Genomic DNA, 20,612 nt, shown 5'->3' with positions numbered 1-20,612 from the left:
AATATACATATATGAAAACGTACATAATTCATGCGTATGTACATGGTTTGCACCAAAACGTAAATAAATAAATAAATATGTACGCATATGTATTTAAGTTCCACTAAAGTGTGTATGTAAACTGTAAACAGGGATGGGCAATCCCAACAATTTCAATGGATTACGGATTACAGATTAATTCATTTAAAAATTATCATCGGATTACTGGATTGGGATTACTTCGTTCCTGAAATAATGTGGATTACTTGTTGGATTACTGGGAAAAATTAATGACGTGGATTACGGATTACGGATTACAGTAATCAGATTACGGATTATTATCTGGATTACAAAAATCTATATTTATGTATTAAGGGGTGAAGAGAAGCTAAATCCCTTTATGGAAAAAAGTGTTGTCCGCCGGTCTGTATCCACGATATGTAACATTACAACGGTTTCGAATTTCAACATACGGTTTTCGCCAACAGGTTTCTAATTTTTGAGGTACGGATGAGTTTGAAAATGGGAATTGTAGGTCATAAGGTCACGGCGCCACGGGTCAAACGTGTCGAATTTTTTTGCCGTTTTAGACGTAGTTTCGGGCGAGGATTACATAAATCTTCATAGTTTTGACGTGACATGACCATGTTTTGAGTGACCGCGTCGACGCCATAGTCGAAAATGTCGAATTTTTGTCTTGATACTTTTAGACGTGGTTTTAGGCGGGGATTTCAAAAATAAAATCTAGACATAGTTTTGGCATGCCATGACCGCGTGACCGTCTCGCTCCACCCGTTTGTTACATTTCGTTTGCAAAGGATTATTCTGAACAGCGTCACACTTATATTTCATAATGATGATGATTAGTTTAAAAAGCAAGAGCTTTGAATGGTTCATCCTGCAGTCGGTTTCTTAGGGCAGACAAAAATGTGTTATAGTAAATAAACCCCTCTTAATTGTTCCCAAATTCTCTAAACTTTGCACCTCTGCTAAGAATCAAGAAGGTAGTTTAAGCACTCAAGTTCAGCAAGTGACTCAGACTCTGGAGAAGTTGCAAGATGGAGCTGTCACGCTGTTTACAGGAGCAAAGTAATCCAACAAAGTAATCCGTAATCTGATTACATTTTCTAATCTCGTAAATTGAGGATTACGGATTACACATAATTTCAAGACCTAGTTAGGATTACGGACTACGGATTACTTTAAAATGTTAATTTTTCGTGGATTACTGGATTACGGATTACATTCAATGTAATCTGATTACCTAATCTGATTAAAGTAATCCTGGGATTGCCCATCCCTGACTGTAAATAAAGTTGTATACAATTTACTCAAGATTGGACAAAAATACGGACGAAAATGTGTAAAATGTAGCAAACCGGTAGACAAACTTAACACAATTGTTGTGTCATCCTATCATTTTAACTCAACTGTTTGATTACATACCTAAATTGTATACAACTTTTATTTACACTCTTAGCAAAACGGTATTGAATCATCACCAACCGGAGTGCATATGGCTTAACCGCCTCTGTGATAACGGGTATTACCTTACATAGTGAAAAATATACACCGTCGTGGTGATGAAAACTTACCACCTACATAGAATCAAACTATTACCAATCCGGAGACAATATAGTTATCAATACCATCACGGAGTATATGTGACTCACCATCTTTTTAACAATGTATGTATGCATACATATGTAGAGTATGGGCATGTATTTTATTTGCAACCAAATTCTACCTGCTAACCCCATCATCAAAACAACTGGACTGACTCATTTTTGGAAAATTTACACGTATGTTTGTACATATGCATACAAATATGAAACTGCACAGTCACTCTACTTCTCCGGTTGCGTGTGTATTTGTTTGCATGACAAGTTATAAATAAATGTGTGGTTCTGTTCGAGCAGAGTGAATTAACGGATGATTAATAAATTGAGATAATAAATTGATGAATTGAACCTTGATCTGCATCACGTTCGACGTGGCAAGCCATCTTGATACATTTCATCATTTCAGTAATATAAGAGCTAAAAATCGCATTGTCATTCTCATTCGCGTAGTAGAATTGGAGGGTTTAAGTAAACAAACTATTTATCTGGGGCTCGGAAGGATACATAATCAATTTTTTGGTATTTTTACAATTGAAAAATTATCATTTTTTAAATACGAAATTATTTTACACTCTTAGAAGTCTGGTATTGTCAGGCAGGTATTGATTTCTTGGTATTAAACTTAGTATATCATTTGGTATTAAAATTGCACTGGTGTGTAAACATTTACACCCAGTTTGGTAAAATTTTAATGCCGAGCTGCTAATGCACGGCATTACAAACTTATGTACCAATACCACTTGGGCGCAGAGTCATAAATGAGTACGGCTTGGGCTTGGTATTAATATTAGTTTTCATGGTATTAATATTATTTTAGTACTGGACTCCTAAGAGCACATAATTCTTGTAACATTTCTATTAAGGGGTGAAGCGAAGCAAAATCCATTTATGTAAATGCCCTGTCCGTATCCAGGATAACTATAGAACGGATTCGAATTTCGAAATGCGGTTTTCTGTAACGTATTTGTAATTTTTGAGGTACGGATCAGGTCGAAGATGGGCATTGTAGGTCATAAGGTCACGGGGATGAGACCAAAGGTAAAATATTTCGGATCTTTTGTTTCGACGTTTTACATTGGAGCGAGGATTTCAAATATCGACATAGTTTTGACGCACGATGACCGTGTTGCTTCGCCCCTTTGCTACATTTCGTTTGCAACCGTGTATTTATCTAACTTTTAGTTTTGTTCTAATTTAATAGAAAATTGGAAATAAATATGTTTCGAAAAAAATGGGCCATCGTTTTGCTGGCATTTTTCGTACTTATGGTGGACTCATCATATGCAAAATCCGAGATAAAAAATAATTCCGTTTCGGATGTTCGTCAGTCGAAGAATGCTGCAAGTATTTGGGAAGATTTGTGGAAATGGAAATTTTCAAGTAAGTATTTTACCAAACAACTGATTAATTTTTTAATAAAACATAATTTTGCAAAAAAATGAATATGAAATTTTATTTGCAGTTGGATTAGCCATATTTCTAATCGTGTCAACTTGGTCGTACGCTTCAATGACGTTCTCCAAGCAGGCCGTTATGCTACAAAAATTTCCAAGTGTATGGAAATTTCCATTTATCGGATCAGTGCCCTTTTTGGTGCATAGACCAGAAGGTAAAATTTGGCAATTATTGATGGATTTAATGAGGGTATTCACAATTCCTTTGTATCCTTTGTATCGTAAAATAACTTACGACGGTTACAAGATTTTGTAAACGCTGCAAGATTATGCCACCAAAAACTGTGTGAGTAAGGTTAGCCTTTTATGAAGCTTGACCCTAGTTGTTCCTTCTAAACCACTAGTATTTTTGGTACGAAAACAAGTGTGAATATCCCCAATATTCAGAAAACGATTGATAATTTTGTATTGATTAATCGAATAATTAGCTTTGCCATTTGCGCTCAGCCGAGCAATTGAAACGTTTGGGAGACGTTTCGTACTATGGATTGGGAGCAAGCCGTACGTTATGATTGTGGACGCTGAAGGGACACAGGTACTTACACATCAATTACACACATTTTTAATGGTGTTCCTGCTTCCTTAAGTACAATTTAAAATATTTGTGAACTTTATTTTCAGAAAATTTTATCGTCCACGAAATATATTGAGAAAGGGTTGGATTACAAAAAAGTTAAGTGGTTGCTAGGCGAAGGATTGGTAACCTCGAATGGTAAAAAATTAAAACTATTTAAGGTAAGCTCCTTAAGATAAATTCCTAACACGTTTCTCAATTTTCAGGACATGTCTGGAGAGAAGACAGAAAACTGTTAAGTCCAGCCTTCAAATATCAAAGCTTCGACGGATTCCTGGCCCATTTCAATAATCACAGTAAAATTCTCACCGAAATTTTAAGAGACAAACTGACCCCCGGAAAAGGCCAGGACCTTCACCCCTTCCTGTGCGGCGCTACGATGGACTTCATCACGGAGTCGGCCCTCGGACAAAGCTCAAATTATCAGAGAGATATTTCTGGAAAGTTTTTTACATCCGTAAAAATGTAAATTTACTTTACAAAATTAGGGTGTATATATTTTACTTAACGTATTTATGTATGTATGTATGTAAGACCCGATAAGCTCATGGCCAAAAGCAGCACGTTTTTAAATCATTTTAAGATTCTGGGAATTCATCTTAAAGATTTGGACGGCAGACTTGTACAACAGGTCGTTTGCCAGTTTAAAAAAAATTATATACACTCCAGATAGTTTTTTAAGGTGGAGATCTCGAGTTTAAGAAATATTCGAACTCATCGAAAAACGTCCACCTTAATTTTTTTAAACTCACTTAATCAGCTTAATTACTATAAAATGGTCGTCCAGAATCTTAAAAAATCCCAGATCGGGGAAATGACTAAAATTATGTTGATTTTGGGGATGCGTCAAGTCTTACCTTAGTACTGTTTTAATAGGGCACTTGGTTCCTTTCGGACGCGTGTATTCAAACCGTGGTTGAACCTTCCGATAATTTGGGACATATTCGGATTCGGCAAACAAGACAAGATTTGCGTGGAATTTTTTGACGACTTTTTATTACAAGTAAAATTCTTTAGTTCTTGAATTTCTTGAAATTTCAAATTTTCTTTAAAAAAATTACTTCTCATTTCCAGCTAATTAACAAAAGGAAAGCGATTTTGGCCCAGTCTGAAGAAGAAATTGAAGCTGACGGCAAAACACGACCTTTTATCGATTCAATCATTAAAACAAAATCTAATAAAGACATTACAGCCCACATTTTGACGATTTTTGGCGCTGTAAGAAAAAAGATTTTGTATTTTCAGCTTTTGAAAAATAGACCCTTGCAGCGCATGTATGTAACCAATGGGTGAAACCAGTTGTCCCAAATACGCAAAAATAAATATAAGATTGTTCCTGATAATCAAAATTTATACTTTTCAATTTTTATGAAATGTGGTCTGGTAGCAATAAAGATTTGCGACCCAGAAATCGAAACGAGAGAAATATTTATCCTTTCAAATGTTATGCCTTTCTGAAAATAAAAATCCTTATATTTTTTTAGGGGTTCGAAACAACCGCGAGCGGAATGAACCATACACTATTTCTACTCGCAGAAAATGAGGAATGTCAAAGAAAGGTTCATGAAGAATTGGACGCTGTCCTAAAAACGGGTGGAGACATAACTTTCGCTGATTTGGCAGAGCTAAAGTATTTGGAAATGTGTATTAAAGAATCGCTTCGGGTACTCCCTCCGGTTCCGATGATAATGCGACATGCTACCGAAGATATTCCGTTAGGTGAGGAAAAATTGAACAATGGAACGTTTTTCAAGGTACACCGGGATTTTCTAGCGAGTTGTACCAAAAAATTAAGCAAAAAATTAGGAATTATGTATGTGACACTCATTTTCCCGTTGAAGTAAAATATTGGAGGCAAAGTTCAAGTTAGATTTTTAAAATCTTGAAGTTAAATTTCTCTCGATTTTTCCGCGAAGGGGACCAAAAACAATCCGGCGCTTATTTTACCTTAGTTTTCCTGCTAATATTTTTTTCTCAAAAAGACCATTCAGCGCATAGTGTTATGTGATTCCTAACTTTTGGCCTGATTTTTTCATATAAAAAATATGAAAACATGTGTCGACACTTTATTAGATTAGCAAATCAGAAATATCCCGGTGTAGCCAGGGTTCGCTACCCCGGGTTTTTGTGGGTTGGGGTTTTTGGGGTTTTTGTGGGTTTTTGGGGTATCAAATCTCCGGAAAAACCCTAATGCTTAATGGGGTTTTTGCGGGTTTTTGTGGGTTTTTGTGGGTTTTTCCGGGGTTTTTGTAGGATTTTGAGGCAGATTGAAATAAAATCCCTTAAACTACTACGTAGATCAATGCTAATTAACTTTTCTGCTTCATCTTGAAATTTTGAGAATTTTCATTTGCGACTTGAATTTCCAAAAATCATAGCATATTTCCAGGTTTACATGTCAAACATGAATTTTGGATGTAACAGTCCAAATCAGTGATAACGGTTAAAATTGCATGTTAAAATTGTATATTAAATTAGTTTTTCTCTAATAAATAATTTTAGAAATTCTGGTTCAACCTGCCCCAAAATCTACAAAAACCCACAAAAACCCACAAAAACCCAAAAACCCACAAAAACCCCAAAAACCCCGGAAAAACCCACGGGGTTGGGTTTTTCTACAAAAACCCCGGGGTTTTCCGAACCCTGGGTGTAGCTTGATTAAAGGTTCCATTGTAAGTGCAACGTTCTTCAATGAAGGGCGACAACATTTTTGCCTAATTTCTTGTATTCGAGTGTTAGTAATTCGGTGTTTTAACCCATCTTCAGATTCACACTTTAAATCTCCACTGTCATAACGGTTAAAAGCCATTTTTTCCAAATTACAAGTACAACAAATACGAGCGGATAACGAGTGGATAATTTTTTAAAATTTTTGGCTGAATGAACATTAAATAAATATTTATTCCTTTCGTACGAATGAACCATTGAGGAACAAATGAATAATTTTATTGATTATTTATTTTTAGCCTTATGCTTAAACAATGGGGTATATTAAGAAATGCATAACGCTAATTTAAGATAAAATTATTAAAAAATAGATAATGAACAAGTATTTATTTTCAAATTTTAAATAAATGCATAATGAACTGTTTTATTTTATTGTTTAACAAGATTTTAATTTTTAACTGCTTCAAATTTTTAATACAGAATGTTCACTGTTTTCCAATTTTTAGACAACAGCCAAATAATTCCTAAAGGGTGCGAGATGGTATTCATCATCCGAGAAATACACCGAGACCCACAATACTTCCCAAATCCGGATCAATTCGATCCGAATCGGTTCCTTCCGGAGGCCTGTGTTAACAGAAATCAATACGCTTTCATTCCATTCTCCGCAGGACCGAGGAACTGTCTGGGTGCGTATTTCTTATGTTAATGTAAATATAGAAATAAGCTCTGTAAATTGACCTACATGGATATTTTTATGGATCTAAATAGGAATGAAATACGCCATGATTCAAATGAAAACATGTTTGGCCCACATTTTGAGAAATTTCCGCGTTTCCACCACACAGAAACGGAAGGATATGAAAATTGTGTATGGCATGGTGCTCGAAGCCATGCCGCACATTGAGGTCACCATTTCCCCCAGAAACTGAAACATTTAGCAGGATCCTAAAAAAATATGCAGTTAAATTAAATTATTTAAGATTAAAATCAAACTGTACTTTAAGCAAAATTCAGACGAAGTTCATCCTTATATAACTCTATAGTATCCAAATAAAGCAGCATAAATGAAAATGAACTCTTCTCAGTTACTACAATTTTCAGCCGGCACTTTTGTACACAACAATTCGCATTCAATTCGTCAATTTGTCATTGAGATTATCGGATGTATTTGCCAGGTTGAAGTACATACAACGCAATTCCCCGAGCTTTATGAATTTTTATAATTTTGAGCCTCAAAATTAAGATAAAGAAGAGGAGATGAACGAGTACTTATATGTAAAGCATAGGTTTCATGCAGGACGGGATAATCTTTTATAAATGCATTATGCAAAGTGATATGTTCGCTTCAAAATAAGTATTATGAAATATGTATAATGTATACATATATACCTTATATTAGAAATGTGCCTTTTGTCTCTAACATCTTTATTAATACGACGAGCAAAGTGTAGACTAACAATTATGTACATACATCGAATAATGGGATGTTTAATACATACATGGCTGCATATTTTTAGAATGAGCACATTCAATTTTTGAAGTAGATACATATGTAAATATGTAGGTACATATTTACATTTTTGGTGCAAACTACGGATTGTAATCTTCCTTAATATTTATGCGCTTGCATATCTGCCTATGGTACATATTTACATGCCTGCATCAAAACTAATCACACATCTATGAATAAAGCATCTCTATATATTGCGAGACAAAGTTTTTAGTAGATTCCATACAGTGCAAATATTTACGTACTTATGTACGTATATATAACGTGCCTATGATTTGTCTAAATATCAATTTACTTTAAAGATATCATATGTATATACAGTAAGCAAAGATATAAATCGTACCTATTCCTGTGATTTCATTAATCCATGCTTTTCTGCTTTAGGGAAACTTCTTCTTATGTGAAACATCGATTTTGTAGGAAATTTAATGTACATTCCGATAATCATATTCATTTTTTGCTTTTCCTTACCGATTATGCACCATTAATTAAAACGTTGAGGAGAACTGAAAATTCATGCAAAAAATTAAGTCGTACCCTTCGGATTTTTCGACTATTTTATTCTTCCACAAACTAAAAATAAATAATTCCTAATTGAATATTGATTTATCTACAATATTCAATATTTCTGTGCACAATATTTCAAATTTTTGCACTTTGATACTGCCGGGCATCTTGAAAAGTGGGCGTAATACAGCTATACGCTTTGGAAGAAAACTGACCAATTACATATTTGCAAAATGATTTTACGTATTTATGACAATTTTTAAAATCCATCCTTAATTTAATCCAAAGTTTTTTAAGGCTACCCACAAATTTCCCACCCCAACTGAGGATTATGCGCCAAATCTGCCTTCTTTGGTACCAACATAGCAACAAAACTTCACCTAGATACGCCACACCCGCACCCATTAAACCTAAAGAAACAAAAATAAAAATTTTTGAAATATTTCCTTCCATTCTCAAAGCAGCCATTTTTACCACCTCCTCACTCTTATTTTTCCTTTCCTTTAAACTCAACCCCAATTCTTCAAACTCAATTACCTTCTTCCTAATCCCTGATTCCTCTAAAATATTTACCCCCCTCAATAACCGTTGATCAATCACATTAGAAAATTCCCACCCAGATGGAAACGTCGCAACTGACTCAACTCCTAAACCCCAATTATACCTTTTATACATTTTTTCCACCACTGCCTTTCTCTCTTTTAACTTATCCTTAAACCCCAGAAAGGCAAAATTTTTGCAGACAAATCTCCCATCCATTCTTTTATTCCTCTGAATTTTTCTCGTCAACAGACTCTTCATGCTCTTATTGGAAATTAAATTTTCCATCGATCCACAACTTGTTAGCGTTGTCCTCTCCAAAACATATTTGAACTCAGAAATTATCCCTACCCCACCATGGTAAGGATATGGTATAAAATCCGCAAAAAAAGAAAAGTTGTGGGTGAACAGAGAATCAAACTTTTCAAACCGAATCTGCTCCACTGGTGCGATTATGGAGGTCATGTTGTCTCCTTTAAAGGCCGAAGAAACCACGAGGAATGACAGAATCACGGGCGCCAAGACGAAATAAAGGGACCATTCTCCACTCGTATTTTGTCCCGTGGAGTTCCCGTGTTCCAGTAACATTTCGATGGGGAAGGTGAATGCGGTTCCTCTTGAAACATTGTGTCGTTTCGGGTTAATCGTGGCGGCCAGGTAAAGGCAGGAGATTAGCAAGGTTAGACCTAAATAGGACCAGGTTATTGGGTCAAATACTTTTAACAGAATTTCTAACGCGGGTAATTTCTCCTTTGGTAAGAAGCATGTTAAGAAGGTGAAACTTTTTATGGATTTTTGTAACCTAATGTTCCATTGTGACTTGGTATTTATGATGGGAAACGAGTTAAAGGTTCTATCGCATAATTGTACTCTTTTGTAAAAATAATCTTCCCAGGTTAGGTTAAACTTGGGCATTTCTTCTTCGCAGGGAAAATCAACGGAAAGACTAATTGAACCTGGTTTTTTGGTGACAAAGTGTACCGAGAAATTTATGAGGTGACTATGTTCAAGTAGGGATAAGATGTAGTGGTCGCTCGTATAGGGTAAGGTGTAAATTTGCGATAACCTCATATTTATTGGGGCTGTCTTGTACGGTTTTTTAATGGGTGAAGGATCCAACGATATAATTACGTAAAGTCCGACGTCGCCCCAAATTTGGTCCAGGGGTTTGAAAATTTCGGCGGGAGAACTCAAACTTTTCGGAACAAAGGTTCGATGATATTTGTTACAGTACTTGCAACAAAGTAGGACGTTATTTATTTCGAATTGATCTAATTTATTTTTTTGGGTTGTTTGAAAAATCAAAAGTTGTGCCAGTTCGTTTTCGTCGAGTACCTTGGTTCCCATTTCGTAATTCCATTCCCAAACTAGGGTATCGTTTCTGGCTTCCCCGGGGTGGAGGAGGGCGTGGTATTGCGGTCTGGAGAATGCTTTATTTGTTGAGAATGGTTTCGACGGCCATTTTGCAAATTGTTCCTCCATCCCGGAAGGTGACGGTATGGCCGATATGCTCTTACCGGTTGGAGGAAAGAGATAGAATCTTGCTAAACATTGGTAGTTTTTTTGTTGAGAAAGTTCAGGTTTGAAATTTGTCGTATTACCGTTTTTGAGGCCGATGCAGGGTAAAATATTGTTGGGGTCGAGTGGGACAATTTTGCAAGGTTGTGCCTCCTTATTGCAGTGATATGGTATGCAGGTACTGTGGATTAGCCTAATGGGAAAAGGGGTGGGTATGATGTCCAGATTTTGGAAATTTAAAATATTTATGACACAGTTAAAAAACAAGTTTATATAGTGGTTTAAATTTATTATTTCCATGGTTTTAGAAATATGTAGTCATGTATTTATTTAAAATATGTGGTGAACGATGTGAATAAATTCTGGATTCGGTACAAAGGCAGGTAATGCATTCACAAGGGGAGCAATCAATAAATGTTCGTGTAGAAAATTAGCATTACAAAAAACTTTTAAGAATTTCAGCAAACATATTTTATTTTAACGAAATATTTATGAGTTCTAAACATGCGAAGCGCCATTGAATTCGTGCTTGAAACCAAGTAAGCTGAATTTCCACTGCCGTGAGTCGTGAGCGACCTACGACGGAAAGCGTCCGACAGCGTCCACCTACATTTTCCGCTCCAAGTCCATTTCCACCAATGCGCTACCTTGGGCAGATCATCCGCTAACGGAAGCGGACGATTTGCTGTCAAACAATCCGCAGCGTAGAGCGGACGGGTGGAAATGCTCGTTCTTTTATAAAATTAATCACTAACCAAAACATAGATTTTAGGGGAAAATGCAGACACATATTTAAAAACTTAACCAAATAAGTGAATTCAACTGTGTGATGAATGAAATAATTTAATTCGAGCACGTAATCAAATATTTACTATGTATGATCAAATTTTAATATATTTATAATACTTGTAAATATAAAAATCAATTCAAGGTGATTCAATAAATAATTAGAGAATTTGTATTAAATTTTATTATTTTAGTTGGGGCGCCCCGGTTTCTGGTACAGCAATTTCCTTTCAAGCTTTTTCTTTCGAGCTTCGTCCGTCAGGGGATGATTTATTTCGTGCATCCGTTTAGCTATATCATGAAGGGCCTTGTTCAAATTTTTATCACAATCTGGGCGGTGATGAAAGGGATGTGCACAATTCCAGCAACCTTCATCAAAGAAGTAGAAAGCAAAGGCAAGTTGGACTTCTTCTCGACTCAGCTTGACCTTCAACAATTCTTCATAAAAAGAAACCACCTCTCCTGCCGGGCGCCCAGGTAGTCGCATTTGAAAGGAATATCTTCCTACAGGTTCATATTTCCCGTGGGTTGTTTTGTCTTGATTTCTATATAAAGACGAAAATTCCTGATTATCTTCACGTTTATGAAAAGAGAGGTTACAATACCTTACCTAATAAAACATTGAAGTTTGCATTCATTTGTAAAATGTGAAGCACTTTCGCAATTAAAGCAGGTGGAGTCGTCAAACTTCTTGTTTCTGGAAATTCTACTGCCACCTCCGCCAACTTCCAGGGCGTCCAATTTTTTATTCAGTTCTTTAATTTGTTCTTCAAGACCTCGATTCGTTTCCATCAAATCGACGGCGCCGTTTGGAAACACTGGGTGAATCTGTCGTTTGAGCTCTGCAAGTCGCTCACCCCTAGCTTCTGGCTCCAGGTCCACGATTTTGAAACGCTGGGACCGACTCCAGTTGAGATCCAGCTCAACACACCGTTCCAGAGGCCAAATGAGTTGTGTTGGTGGTGTTTCCAACCCATTGGGCATTCGGAGTTGCATTTCTTTGAGCAGATCCGGAAATATAAATCCCCGTTCCAGCACCTCGGTCCGCTTCTGAGAAATATGTGTAAAGAATCCCAAACGCTGTCGAGCCTCCACTCCCATCGCATCACTTTCCTCCCACAAGACTGGTTCAATGTCGTGCTTGGCAAGTTCTTTGGAATGAGCCGAGTAATTCCGTTTAAGAATTTCTAATGCTTTCTCTAGTGTTTTGTACATCCATTTTTTGCATTGTTTCATAGAGCAGTGCACGATACTATCCGATGTATTTTCCTAGGCAAGGAAATTCACATTATTATATCACTATTTGTTGAAGTGGTGCAAATTAGGAGAGGAATAATTTTGTGGTAGGTTTTATGAAAGTACATACGCGCTGGTGCCAGAGACATCCGAGCCGGAAGCGTCTGTCCAGTGATGAGCTGATATCAAAACTGTGAAGGGTAGCGGTTGCGTACTTGATGGACGCGACGTACGCCAAGTTTGAAATTTCTGCTGGAAGAGGACCATCTTTGGTAGTGGTACTTTTCGCTTTACCACCACCCACTCCGGTACCTACAGGATCACTCGCCTTCACCACGGACCCGGTTGACTTCTTGCTAGGTCCCTGCACTTCCTGAACCACTTTTGCTTGTAGGTCTATGGCGCACTGCCTAATATGACAGGTTCGAAATAACTCTGAGACGAAACGTTCCATTGAGAGAACGCGCATCCGAGGGTTGCTTCCTAAATAAATATAAGGAGGAACATTTGGCAAACTCGTATATGATTATTTCTGGAACGGAAATTTGCTCACCATGCTGTGCCATCAGCCAGGCCAAGCATCCAACAGCTATCGGGATATTATCTTCAGCAGCGAATACATAGTGGTAGGGACGCCGTGGGGTCTCGTCCGACAGCTACAAAGCAAGAAGAGTGATATTTACATTACAATACATATCCTTCATTTATGTTCTTGCAATGGAATGCTACACAATTGCTAATGGCTAATAATACCTCGAACGTTCGTGATTGCTCCAAGATTGACTTGACGACCTCGTCGTATCGGTCTTCCCCCACAGAATAGGCAAGCCCTCGACTGTAGGTGTAGGGAGGAATTGGAAGCGAAAGTTTCCTGCTCTGTTCTTGCACCATCTTCCAGTCTCCAAGCTTGTCAGAACCTGTTAAATGTGACAGATAGATACAACATAACAATACAATATACTCAAAGTAACAATACTTTCCCGCATTGTAAAAGACCGAAAATTTACCAGGATCAATTGGTGACCCCCCATACCACACCATCCCATCCTTAAGGTTCCAGGTGAGGCAGCAAAACTCTGCAGGAGCAGTAATCTGTCCTGGTGCAGGACAATAGTTTTTAAAATGGACGTAAGCAAACGTCAGTTCAAGAAACTTATCAAAATCCAGCACGGCTGCAAAATAGTCCCGAATTTTTGAAAATGCTTCATCCTGGTCGTGAATATTAATTTGAACATTCTTAATCGACCAATCGGGAAGTGTTGTTCGCCTGGGACAACGTTAAAACCATCACTCACAATAATTCAAAGTCATTAATAGATTTGAAAGAGAGGTGAATGTAGAATGTATAAATGTTTACTTGATATTATGGGGACCAGAATTTTTGAAAACTGCCATTTCCGGTGGTTGAAATAAAACAGAAGTTGGCCCTGGCTCCTTTTGAGTTTCTTGTGCATGTTCAGGTGCTTTCTTTTTGGATTCTGGTTTAGAACATTCCTTTACTTCCACCTTGACTTTCCCTGTGGTTTGTTTGAAGAGAGGGTTAGGAAGAACGAATGGAGATGAAATCGATTTGGGTCGACCAGGTGAAGACGACGGCACAGACAACTGTGAATCCATTGGTTCTGAACCTGGTTGAGGGAGATGATCATGTTGACGCATGTGTTTACCAATCGTATTTCCAGTTTGCAAGAGTGTATCACGAAATGATCCTAATTCTTTCTATAATAAATCATAATAGAACAAAAAATAAGAATGACTCATAAAATAAAAATTTCTAATGAACGAATGAATTTCTATTACTCGTATTACCGGATCAATGTTAAGTTGCACTTCCGGTTTCACCAAGTCTTGTTTCTGCCCTCGTCCATTGGCTAATCTTTTACCTGCTCGTCCACGGAGGAACATATTCTCTTCTCCAGTCGGAACAACGCACGGGACTTCTTGTCCATGCCCAACTGGGCCTGTTGGGGATAAGGCAGATTTCGCTTTTGGTCGCGTCTGTGGCGGCGTTGATTTCTCCTCCTCCTCTTGGTACACGGCGTACTTGTCCTGTTCAGTCTTATCCATTCTCTGGAAAAAGTAAGGAAAACAATTATTTCCACATTTCTATTCATGAAATTGTGAAATTTAAAGTAACACGGACTACTTATGAGCCATTCTCCATCCAAAACAAATGCGACCTCTTCCCATCCACCAGAAATGTTCATCCCTTGTGCCTCTAACTGACGACGACCAATGGTCATAAATGACATGAATGGTGTCATTTTCAATTTTTTCGTAGTTGAAGACATGGCGAGAATAATTTTGGTGTTTCAGCTGTGTGTTGGGTTGTACGAAAAATGGAGTGAGTATTGCAACCAATCCAACCGCTCAACCCAATTCCTAGTTTGCTCCAAATTTACAAGTATTAACAAAAAATTCAACCTTGTTTAAAATTTAATTAACGATGGATCCAGTTATTATTTTGGCTTTAATCCGGCGCCGGAAAAAAAGAGTGCATCGCTACTGGGTGCATCCTCTTAATTTACTTCGAGGTGTGTGGAACATCTAAAGATAATTGAAATGTATAATAAGTTTCCTGTTAAATTTCGCCAGTACACAAGAATGACTCCAGCACAGTTTGATACCGTACTGAGCATTGTTAAAGAAGACCTCCAAAAACAGGACACAAATTATAGGACATCAATTCCCCCAGATTTCCGGCTATTTGTCACCCTTAGGTACGACGAAGACTCGGCGCCGAGAAAGAAATATTTATATATTTATTAATGAAATAACACATACATATAATTCATAACTGGCAGATATTTAGCGACCGGAGATAGCTTAGCAAGTATATCTACAAGTTATAGCATGGGGCATACAACTGTTTGGCGAATCGTTCGAGAGACGACTCAGATCTTGTGGAACAGATTAAGTCCAATATTTGTGAAGGTAAAGATAACTTATGTAATAATAATTAGCCTCATGTCCTGCTAATTATTTTTAAGCTGGAATATTTTTTAGGCCCCAACAAATGAAGACTACAACTTAATCGAAAAAGGATTCAGGGAGCGTTGGAATTTTCCTAATTGTATCGGCGCAGTGGACGGAAAACATATAGATATAGAAGCTCCATACAAATCTGGGTCACAATATTATAATTACAAAGGAAGATTTAGTATCGTGTTGATGGCAACTTGTGATGCTGACTACCGATTCACAACGGTTGACGTAGGCGCCTACGGGAGACAAAGCGATGCAGGAATTTTTTCAATTTCTGCTTTAGGAACCAGATTAGAATCAGGTAATTTTACGCTAATTTAATATCGCAGAGCTGGCATAACAAATTCCTGCATTATGTAAATAGGAATTTATATTGTAATACTAGGACATCTTGGAATTCCTGGACCTAAATTGCTACCTGAATCAACAAAACAACTACCATGTTGAAGCTTTTCCATTAAAATGTTACATGATGAGGCCATATCCAGGGCGAGGACTAACTGAAGTGAGAAGAATATTTAACTACCGGCTTTCTAGGGCTCGTCGAATTATTGAGAGTTCGTTCGGTGTAATGTCGAAGCGCTTCAGGATATTTCGACGACCGATTGTTGCCCTGCCGATGTTGAAAGTATTGTGAAAGGTATAAATTAACCAAATGTGCACAAACTATTAATTATGTATAGTACTTATCTCATGTTCATTCTGCAGCCTGCATCGCACTACACAATTTCCTGCGTACTCAAGATCTCTCGGCGCCGGGGGCAGATATATATTGCCCTGCAGGATTCGTGGACACTGGTGACGAAGATAACGGCGCATGGAGACAAGAAGAAGACTCTTTAGCGCTGAGAAACCTCACTAGAATGAGTTCAAATATGCACAGTGCTGCAGCACGAGAAATGAGGGAGAGCTTTGCAGAATACTTTGTAAATGAAGGGGCAGTAGAATGGCGGCGAAGAATTGTTGGCTTGGATTAAATGCAATGAAATTTATTATTAAATCCATATTATTATAATTGTGCGTTAAAGATCTCAAGTAACAATAAATAAAAATTTTCAATCATCAATTTACTCATTGACATCACGTCCTCCCGGCGCCGGCGTTGTATTCTGCGGAAATTCAATTTCATACATAATTTGCTGAATTTTGGTTTTTGCATATGATGACTGAGCTGCTGTCATTTTTCGCAAATCATCCGCCAGAGCCATACAGAAATGGTGGTTCGAGTCTTTTATATTTTGCTTTTCTAGGTATCCCAATAATGCTGCATCAACTTTCTCTGACATCTTCATTTTTTTGGATATGGTCTCGGGCTTGATGGGGTCGTCCTCATCTAAATCCGGCCCACGGGAATGATCTCGACCACTTCGATTGGTGGTTTCATCCGGCGCCGGAGTTTTATCCAAATTACCAGAAGATCTGCGAGATTGGCGGAGTAAAAAAATTATTTAACATAAGTAATAAATATATAGTTAGTCAATAATAGACGTACTCAGTATTGGCAATTACGAACGGCTTTAAAAAGTTCAACATTTCGAAGTATTCCCATTGTTTTTCTTTTTTGCCAGACTTGCCAGACTTGCCTTTCTTCTTTTTAACGACTTTATTGAAATTATCCCGTAGATATTTCCACTTCTTCTTGCATTCAGGAACTACAAAAACAAGCAATTCCAGAGATTAACATTAATTATTACGTGGCGCCACAGAGTCATACTAAACATTAATTATACACCTTACCATCCTTCCCTACCGTACTGGAAACATTTAACCACACAAGTTCCTTTTTACCACTGTTCTTATTATCCTTTGATTTGACATCGAACAAAATTGGATTTGATCTCACTGTATCTATAAGTAATTCTATATCTTCATTCCTCCAAATATTCTCTTCCTGGGCGCCCGGTATTTCCTCACCCATTACATGACATTGATCCCCATCCTCGTTGATGTTCAAACTTCCTCCATCCTCCTCACTGTCACTCGACATTTTATATTTATTTAGAATATTCTAATTTTATGAAATAATTGATGTTAGCGGAATGTGAATAATAAGAAGTGAATTTATGTGATTTTATATATTCCGCTCAAGGAAATGAGAATTTGTCATAGATTTTGGCGAGCGGACGAAAAAAAGTTGAACCAAGTTCAACTCATCGACTCACAGTTTTTTCGTCCGCGCGGATCGTATCCGCTGAGATGAGTCGGTTGGTGGAAATGGGAGGCAAAAATCCGCTCAACTCAGCTCACTCTCCGCCGCGTCGAGCGGATTTTGTCTGCTTTGGTTGAAATGCCATCGTCGGACACTTTCCGTCGTAGGTCGCGCACGACTCACGGCAGTGGAAATCCAGCTTTACCTCTGCCTTCCATTTGGGATTCTGAGAGGTTTAAAATATACGTAATGGAAGTTATCTATGATCCGTCATCGCCTTAAAACCCTTTTGTAAATTCGCCCACAACGGAGTCGTGACTCCACGTACACTGAGCCAGATGTGATATATTCGCAGGGGGCGGATATGAATGTAATTATACCTTTTCCATACCAACCCAGACCCCACTAAAACTTCGGACGCTGACGTCCCGACTATGACGCCCTAACCAGAAATGCCATTTTGCTTGGACATGTAGGAAAGACAACCTCCCAGGCATGGTCATTTAGTCGACAACGTAGGTCTGTTCTATCCTAGTAACATGAATTGGACGTAATTTAACTTACAAATTGAAATAATGGACCATACAAGGTTCCTTAATAACGACATTGCCCGCAAGGTTTAGCTCACAGCTATGCCAGTTCTCAAGCGATTTCGCTGGTTGACCGCGCAATTTGTAGGGAATTTGAGTGCCTAAAAATAATGCCTGCTTCACGTTTGCCAAATCTGCTTGCAACATGATGAAAACGTGCGTTAAATGAATTATGGCGGGTAGTGCTCTTGACGAGCATACATATGTATGTATGTAGTTATGTGGCTGGAATTTCATAATTCCTTGGGTTGGTTCCGGGTGGGTCTATCCCAAGGCGGGGAGAGTCCTCCTTATTCACTTGCGCTGGAAGGATGCATCTCTCATACACAAAGAGTAAAATATGGCGTAACAAATTGATTACTCGGTAAATTAAGACCGTTTTGTCTGGCTCACCCTTATCCAGGTGACCATGTGATACATCTATAGGGTCGAAATCACTACCTAATTTCCTCCAACTATCCAACAACATTATGCAATGGCGATATGGCTAGTAGTCGTGCTTAAAAAAACGTGGGTCACCAAACACTGAGCAAAATCGGGGAGAAATGATGACGCCCATCGAGTTTAATTTGACCCCTGGGGCTTCAACAGATTGTTTGATTTCGGACCGCCCGTTCCTGGAATAATTCCTTAGGTACGTGGGCACATAAAAAAATCACGTTTGAACGGATCGCCCGGGATTTGGTCTTTGTACAACTCGAACCAGTCCCGAAAACGTTGAAATTTTGGAAAATTTGTAAAGACAAACAGATGACCCCCAGCTCGGGGTCACAATGCATCTGGCTCATTTCTCTGGAGACAACTTCTGGATGCCATAGGCAAATTTTGGTCACCATTTGCCCGCGAAATTCGACAACAATTTTTTCAAGGTTTCAAACACCTAAGGGGTACCCCTTAGGTCTTTTGAGGGTGAAAAATTAAAGTGTTGAAATGTGCCAATTTCTTTCTGGAATATTATGTAGACCCAAAAAATAGGTGATTCGGGTCGGTGTGACCCATCAAAAACGTTTGGCATGTGCTCCAAATTTGTCAAAAACTGACGTTTTTGTTAATTTCGAGGCATATCAAAGCAAAAGTTGAAACTTTTTTCTACTAAAAAACAAGGGTTAGTGGGTACCAATATATGTGCAAAATATGAGCCTTCCCGCGGGTGGTGAGAATTTTGCCATTTTTCGTCATTTTTGGCCAATTCCTTATGGGAAATCCCATGTTGTATTTTTCTGATCAAAGGTCTCCAAATATGGACTTTGGCAAAATTTGGAAATTTTGTCTTTTCTCCTCTATCTTATACAAGGCGACTTTTGACCCTGGCCCTTCCACCCACCTTATAGTCGGGAGTTGACCCTGGATCTGGGCACACCCCATATAGTCGGGAGGTGACTTTTGGATTAAGGTGTCCAATCTTTTCCACGTGACCCTTAGCCGCGTCGATTCGAAGAAGATATTCCCGGCGAACGTGTAAGAGAGAAGGACGACGAGAAAGTAGTCCACGATGACGGATATGATGAACACGAGAGGTACAATGGAGGCCTGCGTGATTGTTTGGAAACCAATATTGAGGGAACTCAAAATTGTGTTTGTATCACAATATAGTTCACGAAGAAAAAATATAAGCGGATATGCTCACCTTTTCATGGAATTTTAAGAGTCCGTACATGAACAGAATTCCAAGCGTGACCACGAACATCATCACGTAAGTGAAGTACACGGTTTGATAACAGATGTTGAATGCTTTAACCATTACTTCATTCTGGCGGAATTGGGCGACCATATTTTCCTTATTCTTGAAACTAGAAGTTGCCACGTGTCCACCCACGCATTCAGAATTCGGAATATTTTTGATAAAGGTCGACATTGCGATCAGCTTTACGACGGTTCCAACCCCAAAGATGAAAGTGGTCGTGGCCACCCCTTGTATATTTTCATATGAAACTTTAGAATTAGCTGTTTAAAACCATGGGATATTATTTGTGATAAAACACTCTTAGAAATCCGATTTTAAAATTATACAAAGTCGTATTCATATACGACTCTACCATTGCGGTATATTGATAACTAAGTTATTCCAGGCAGTAATACATAGCTCGGTGGAAACGTTTTACCACATCGGTAGCAAATTTTTACGACTAATTTTAGCACCGAGTGGTAACAACTTTAATACCATATTTCTAAAAGGGAACCTGCTTATTTACTTATCTTAACTTACCCTTACACTTATCTTAAGTGACCAATGTCGCCATCAACATTAGCACCTTCGTTACAAAACCTATTAAAGAACAAGGCGGAAAACCGGTCAACTCCGTTCCAGCTTGAGCTGAACAGTTGAGAATTATCGACCCCGGAAATGGGGGCATGCACGGATTAATGATAAGCAGCGTAGTAATTAAGACGGGGATCATGATGGTCCCCACGTACAAGGCCAAGAGGCTCATTCCATCTGAACCCACACGATCGTCGTCGCACCCATATTTGATATCTTGTCCACAATCTTA

The 20,612-nt window shown here is 38.1% G+C and overlaps 4 protein-coding genes across 6 annotated transcripts; 2 read left to right on the top strand and 2 right to left on the bottom strand.

The window, feature by feature from the left end:
- The first annotated feature begins 2,013 nt into the window (after positions 1–2,013).
- LOC110862368 (cytochrome P450 4C1) lies at positions 2,014–7,374 on the top strand. Of its 3 annotated transcripts, none has more exons than XM_022111563.2 (11): positions 2,014–2,120; positions 2,803–2,981; positions 3,064–3,210; positions 3,484–3,590; positions 3,677–3,767; positions 3,836–4,094; positions 4,506–4,632; positions 4,704–4,847; positions 5,114–5,348; positions 6,803–6,985; positions 7,068–7,374. In XM_022111563.2, exons 2-11 carry the CDS (start codon positions 2,819–2,821, stop codon positions 7,226–7,228), a joined length of 1,617 nt encoding a protein of 538 aa, XP_021967255.2. In that variant the 5' UTR covers positions 2,014–2,120; positions 2,803–2,818; the 3' UTR covers positions 7,229–7,374. The 3 variants fall into 3 exon arrangements, with proteins under 3 accessions (XP_021967255.2, XP_035701380.1, XP_035701379.1); XM_035845486.1 differs by lacking the exon at positions 2,014–2,120 and adding an exon at positions 2,260–2,639; XM_035845487.1 differs by lacking the exons at positions 6,803–6,985; positions 7,068–7,374 and adding an exon at positions 6,396–6,616.
- A 3,554-nt stretch (positions 7,375–10,928) lies between these two features.
- On the bottom strand, positions 10,929–13,965 carry LOC118433490. The gene is made up of 7 exons (XM_035845454.1): positions 13,754–13,965; positions 13,404–13,663; positions 13,150–13,313; positions 12,950–13,052; positions 12,527–12,879; positions 11,771–12,429; positions 10,929–11,705 (listed from the first exon to the last, which is right to left on the bottom strand). The coding sequence occupies exons 1-7, from the start codon at positions 13,789–13,791 to the stop codon at positions 11,351–11,353; spliced, it is 1,932 nt and encodes a 643-aa protein (XP_035701347.1). The 5' UTR covers positions 13,792–13,965; the 3' UTR covers positions 10,929–11,350.
- A 1,262-nt stretch (positions 13,966–15,227) lies between these two features.
- LOC118433499 lies at positions 15,228–15,788 on the top strand. Its single transcript, XM_035845472.1, has 2 exons — positions 15,228–15,330; positions 15,403–15,788. Exons 1-2 carry the CDS (start codon positions 15,250–15,252, stop codon positions 15,700–15,702), a joined length of 381 nt encoding a protein of 126 aa, XP_035701365.1. The 5' UTR covers positions 15,228–15,249; the 3' UTR covers positions 15,703–15,788.
- Positions 15,789–16,330: 542 nt separating this feature from the next.
- LOC110862367 lies at positions 16,331–17,722 on the bottom strand. Its single transcript, XM_022111562.2, has 3 exons — positions 17,119–17,722; positions 16,874–17,033; positions 16,331–16,800 (listed from the first exon to the last, which is right to left on the bottom strand). Exons 1-3 carry the CDS (start codon positions 17,366–17,368, stop codon positions 16,449–16,451), a joined length of 762 nt encoding a protein of 253 aa, XP_021967254.1. The 5' UTR covers positions 17,369–17,722; the 3' UTR covers positions 16,331–16,448.
- Between the last annotated feature and the right edge of the window lie 2,890 nt (positions 17,723–20,612).

Source organism: Folsomia candida, unplaced genomic scaffold (genome assembly GCF_002217175.1).
Source record: "Folsomia candida strain VU population unplaced genomic scaffold, ASM221717v1 Fcan01_Sc055, whole genome shotgun sequence".
NCBI lineage: Eukaryota > Metazoa > Arthropoda > Collembola > Entomobryomorpha > Isotomidae > Folsomia > Folsomia candida.
Note: the sequence above shows the minus strand (reverse complement) of the source record. Positions and strands in the feature narration are given on the sequence as shown.

What these genes read in the sequence shown, in the direction of transcription:
- LOC110862367 (XM_022111562.2), bottom strand. Translation starts at nt 17,368, where the DNA reads ATGTCGAGTGACAGTGAGGAGGATGGAGGAAGTTTGAACATCAACGAG. An exon ending in CAGTACGGTAGGGAAGGATG is followed by an intron (nt 17,034 to 17,118) that starts GTAAGGTGTATA and finishes TTGTTTTTGTAG; the next exon opens with TTCCTGAATGCAAGAAGAAG. An exon ending in TTCGTAATTGCCAATACTGA is followed by an intron (nt 16,801 to 16,873) that starts GTACGTCTATTA and finishes CCAATCTCGCAG; the next exon opens with ATCTTCTGGTAATTTGGATA.
- LOC118433490 (XM_035845454.1), bottom strand. Translation starts at nt 13,791, where the DNA reads ATGGCAGTTTTCAAAAATTCTGGTCCCCATAATATCAA. An exon ending in TCTGGTCCCCATAATATCAA is followed by an intron (nt 13,664 to 13,753) that starts GTAAACATTTAT and finishes ACGTTGTCCCAG; the next exon opens with GCGAACAACACTTCCCGATT. An exon ending in GATGTCTCTGGCACCAGCGC is followed by an intron (nt 12,430 to 12,526) that starts GTATGTACTTTC and finishes TTCCTTGCCTAG; the next exon opens with GAAAATACATCGGATAGTAT.
- LOC118433499 (XM_035845472.1), top strand. Translation starts at nt 15,250, where the DNA reads ATGGGGCATACAACTGTTTGGCGAATCGTTCGAGAGACGACTCAGATC. An exon ending in TAAGTCCAATATTTGTGAAG is followed by an intron (nt 15,331 to 15,402) that starts GTAAAGATAACT and finishes AATATTTTTTAG; the next exon opens with GCCCCAACAAATGAAGACTA.
- LOC110862368 (XM_022111563.2), top strand. Translation starts at nt 2,819, where the DNA reads ATGTTTCGAAAAAAATGGGCCATCGTTTTGCTGGCATTTTTCGTACTT. An exon ending in GTGGAAATGGAAATTTTCAA is followed by an intron (nt 2,982 to 3,063) that starts GTAAGTATTTTA and finishes TTTTATTTGCAG; the next exon opens with TTGGATTAGCCATATTTCTA. An exon ending in AGGATTGGTAACCTCGAATG is followed by an intron (nt 3,768 to 3,835) that starts GTAAAAAATTAA and finishes CTCAATTTTCAG; the next exon opens with GACATGTCTGGAGAGAAGAC.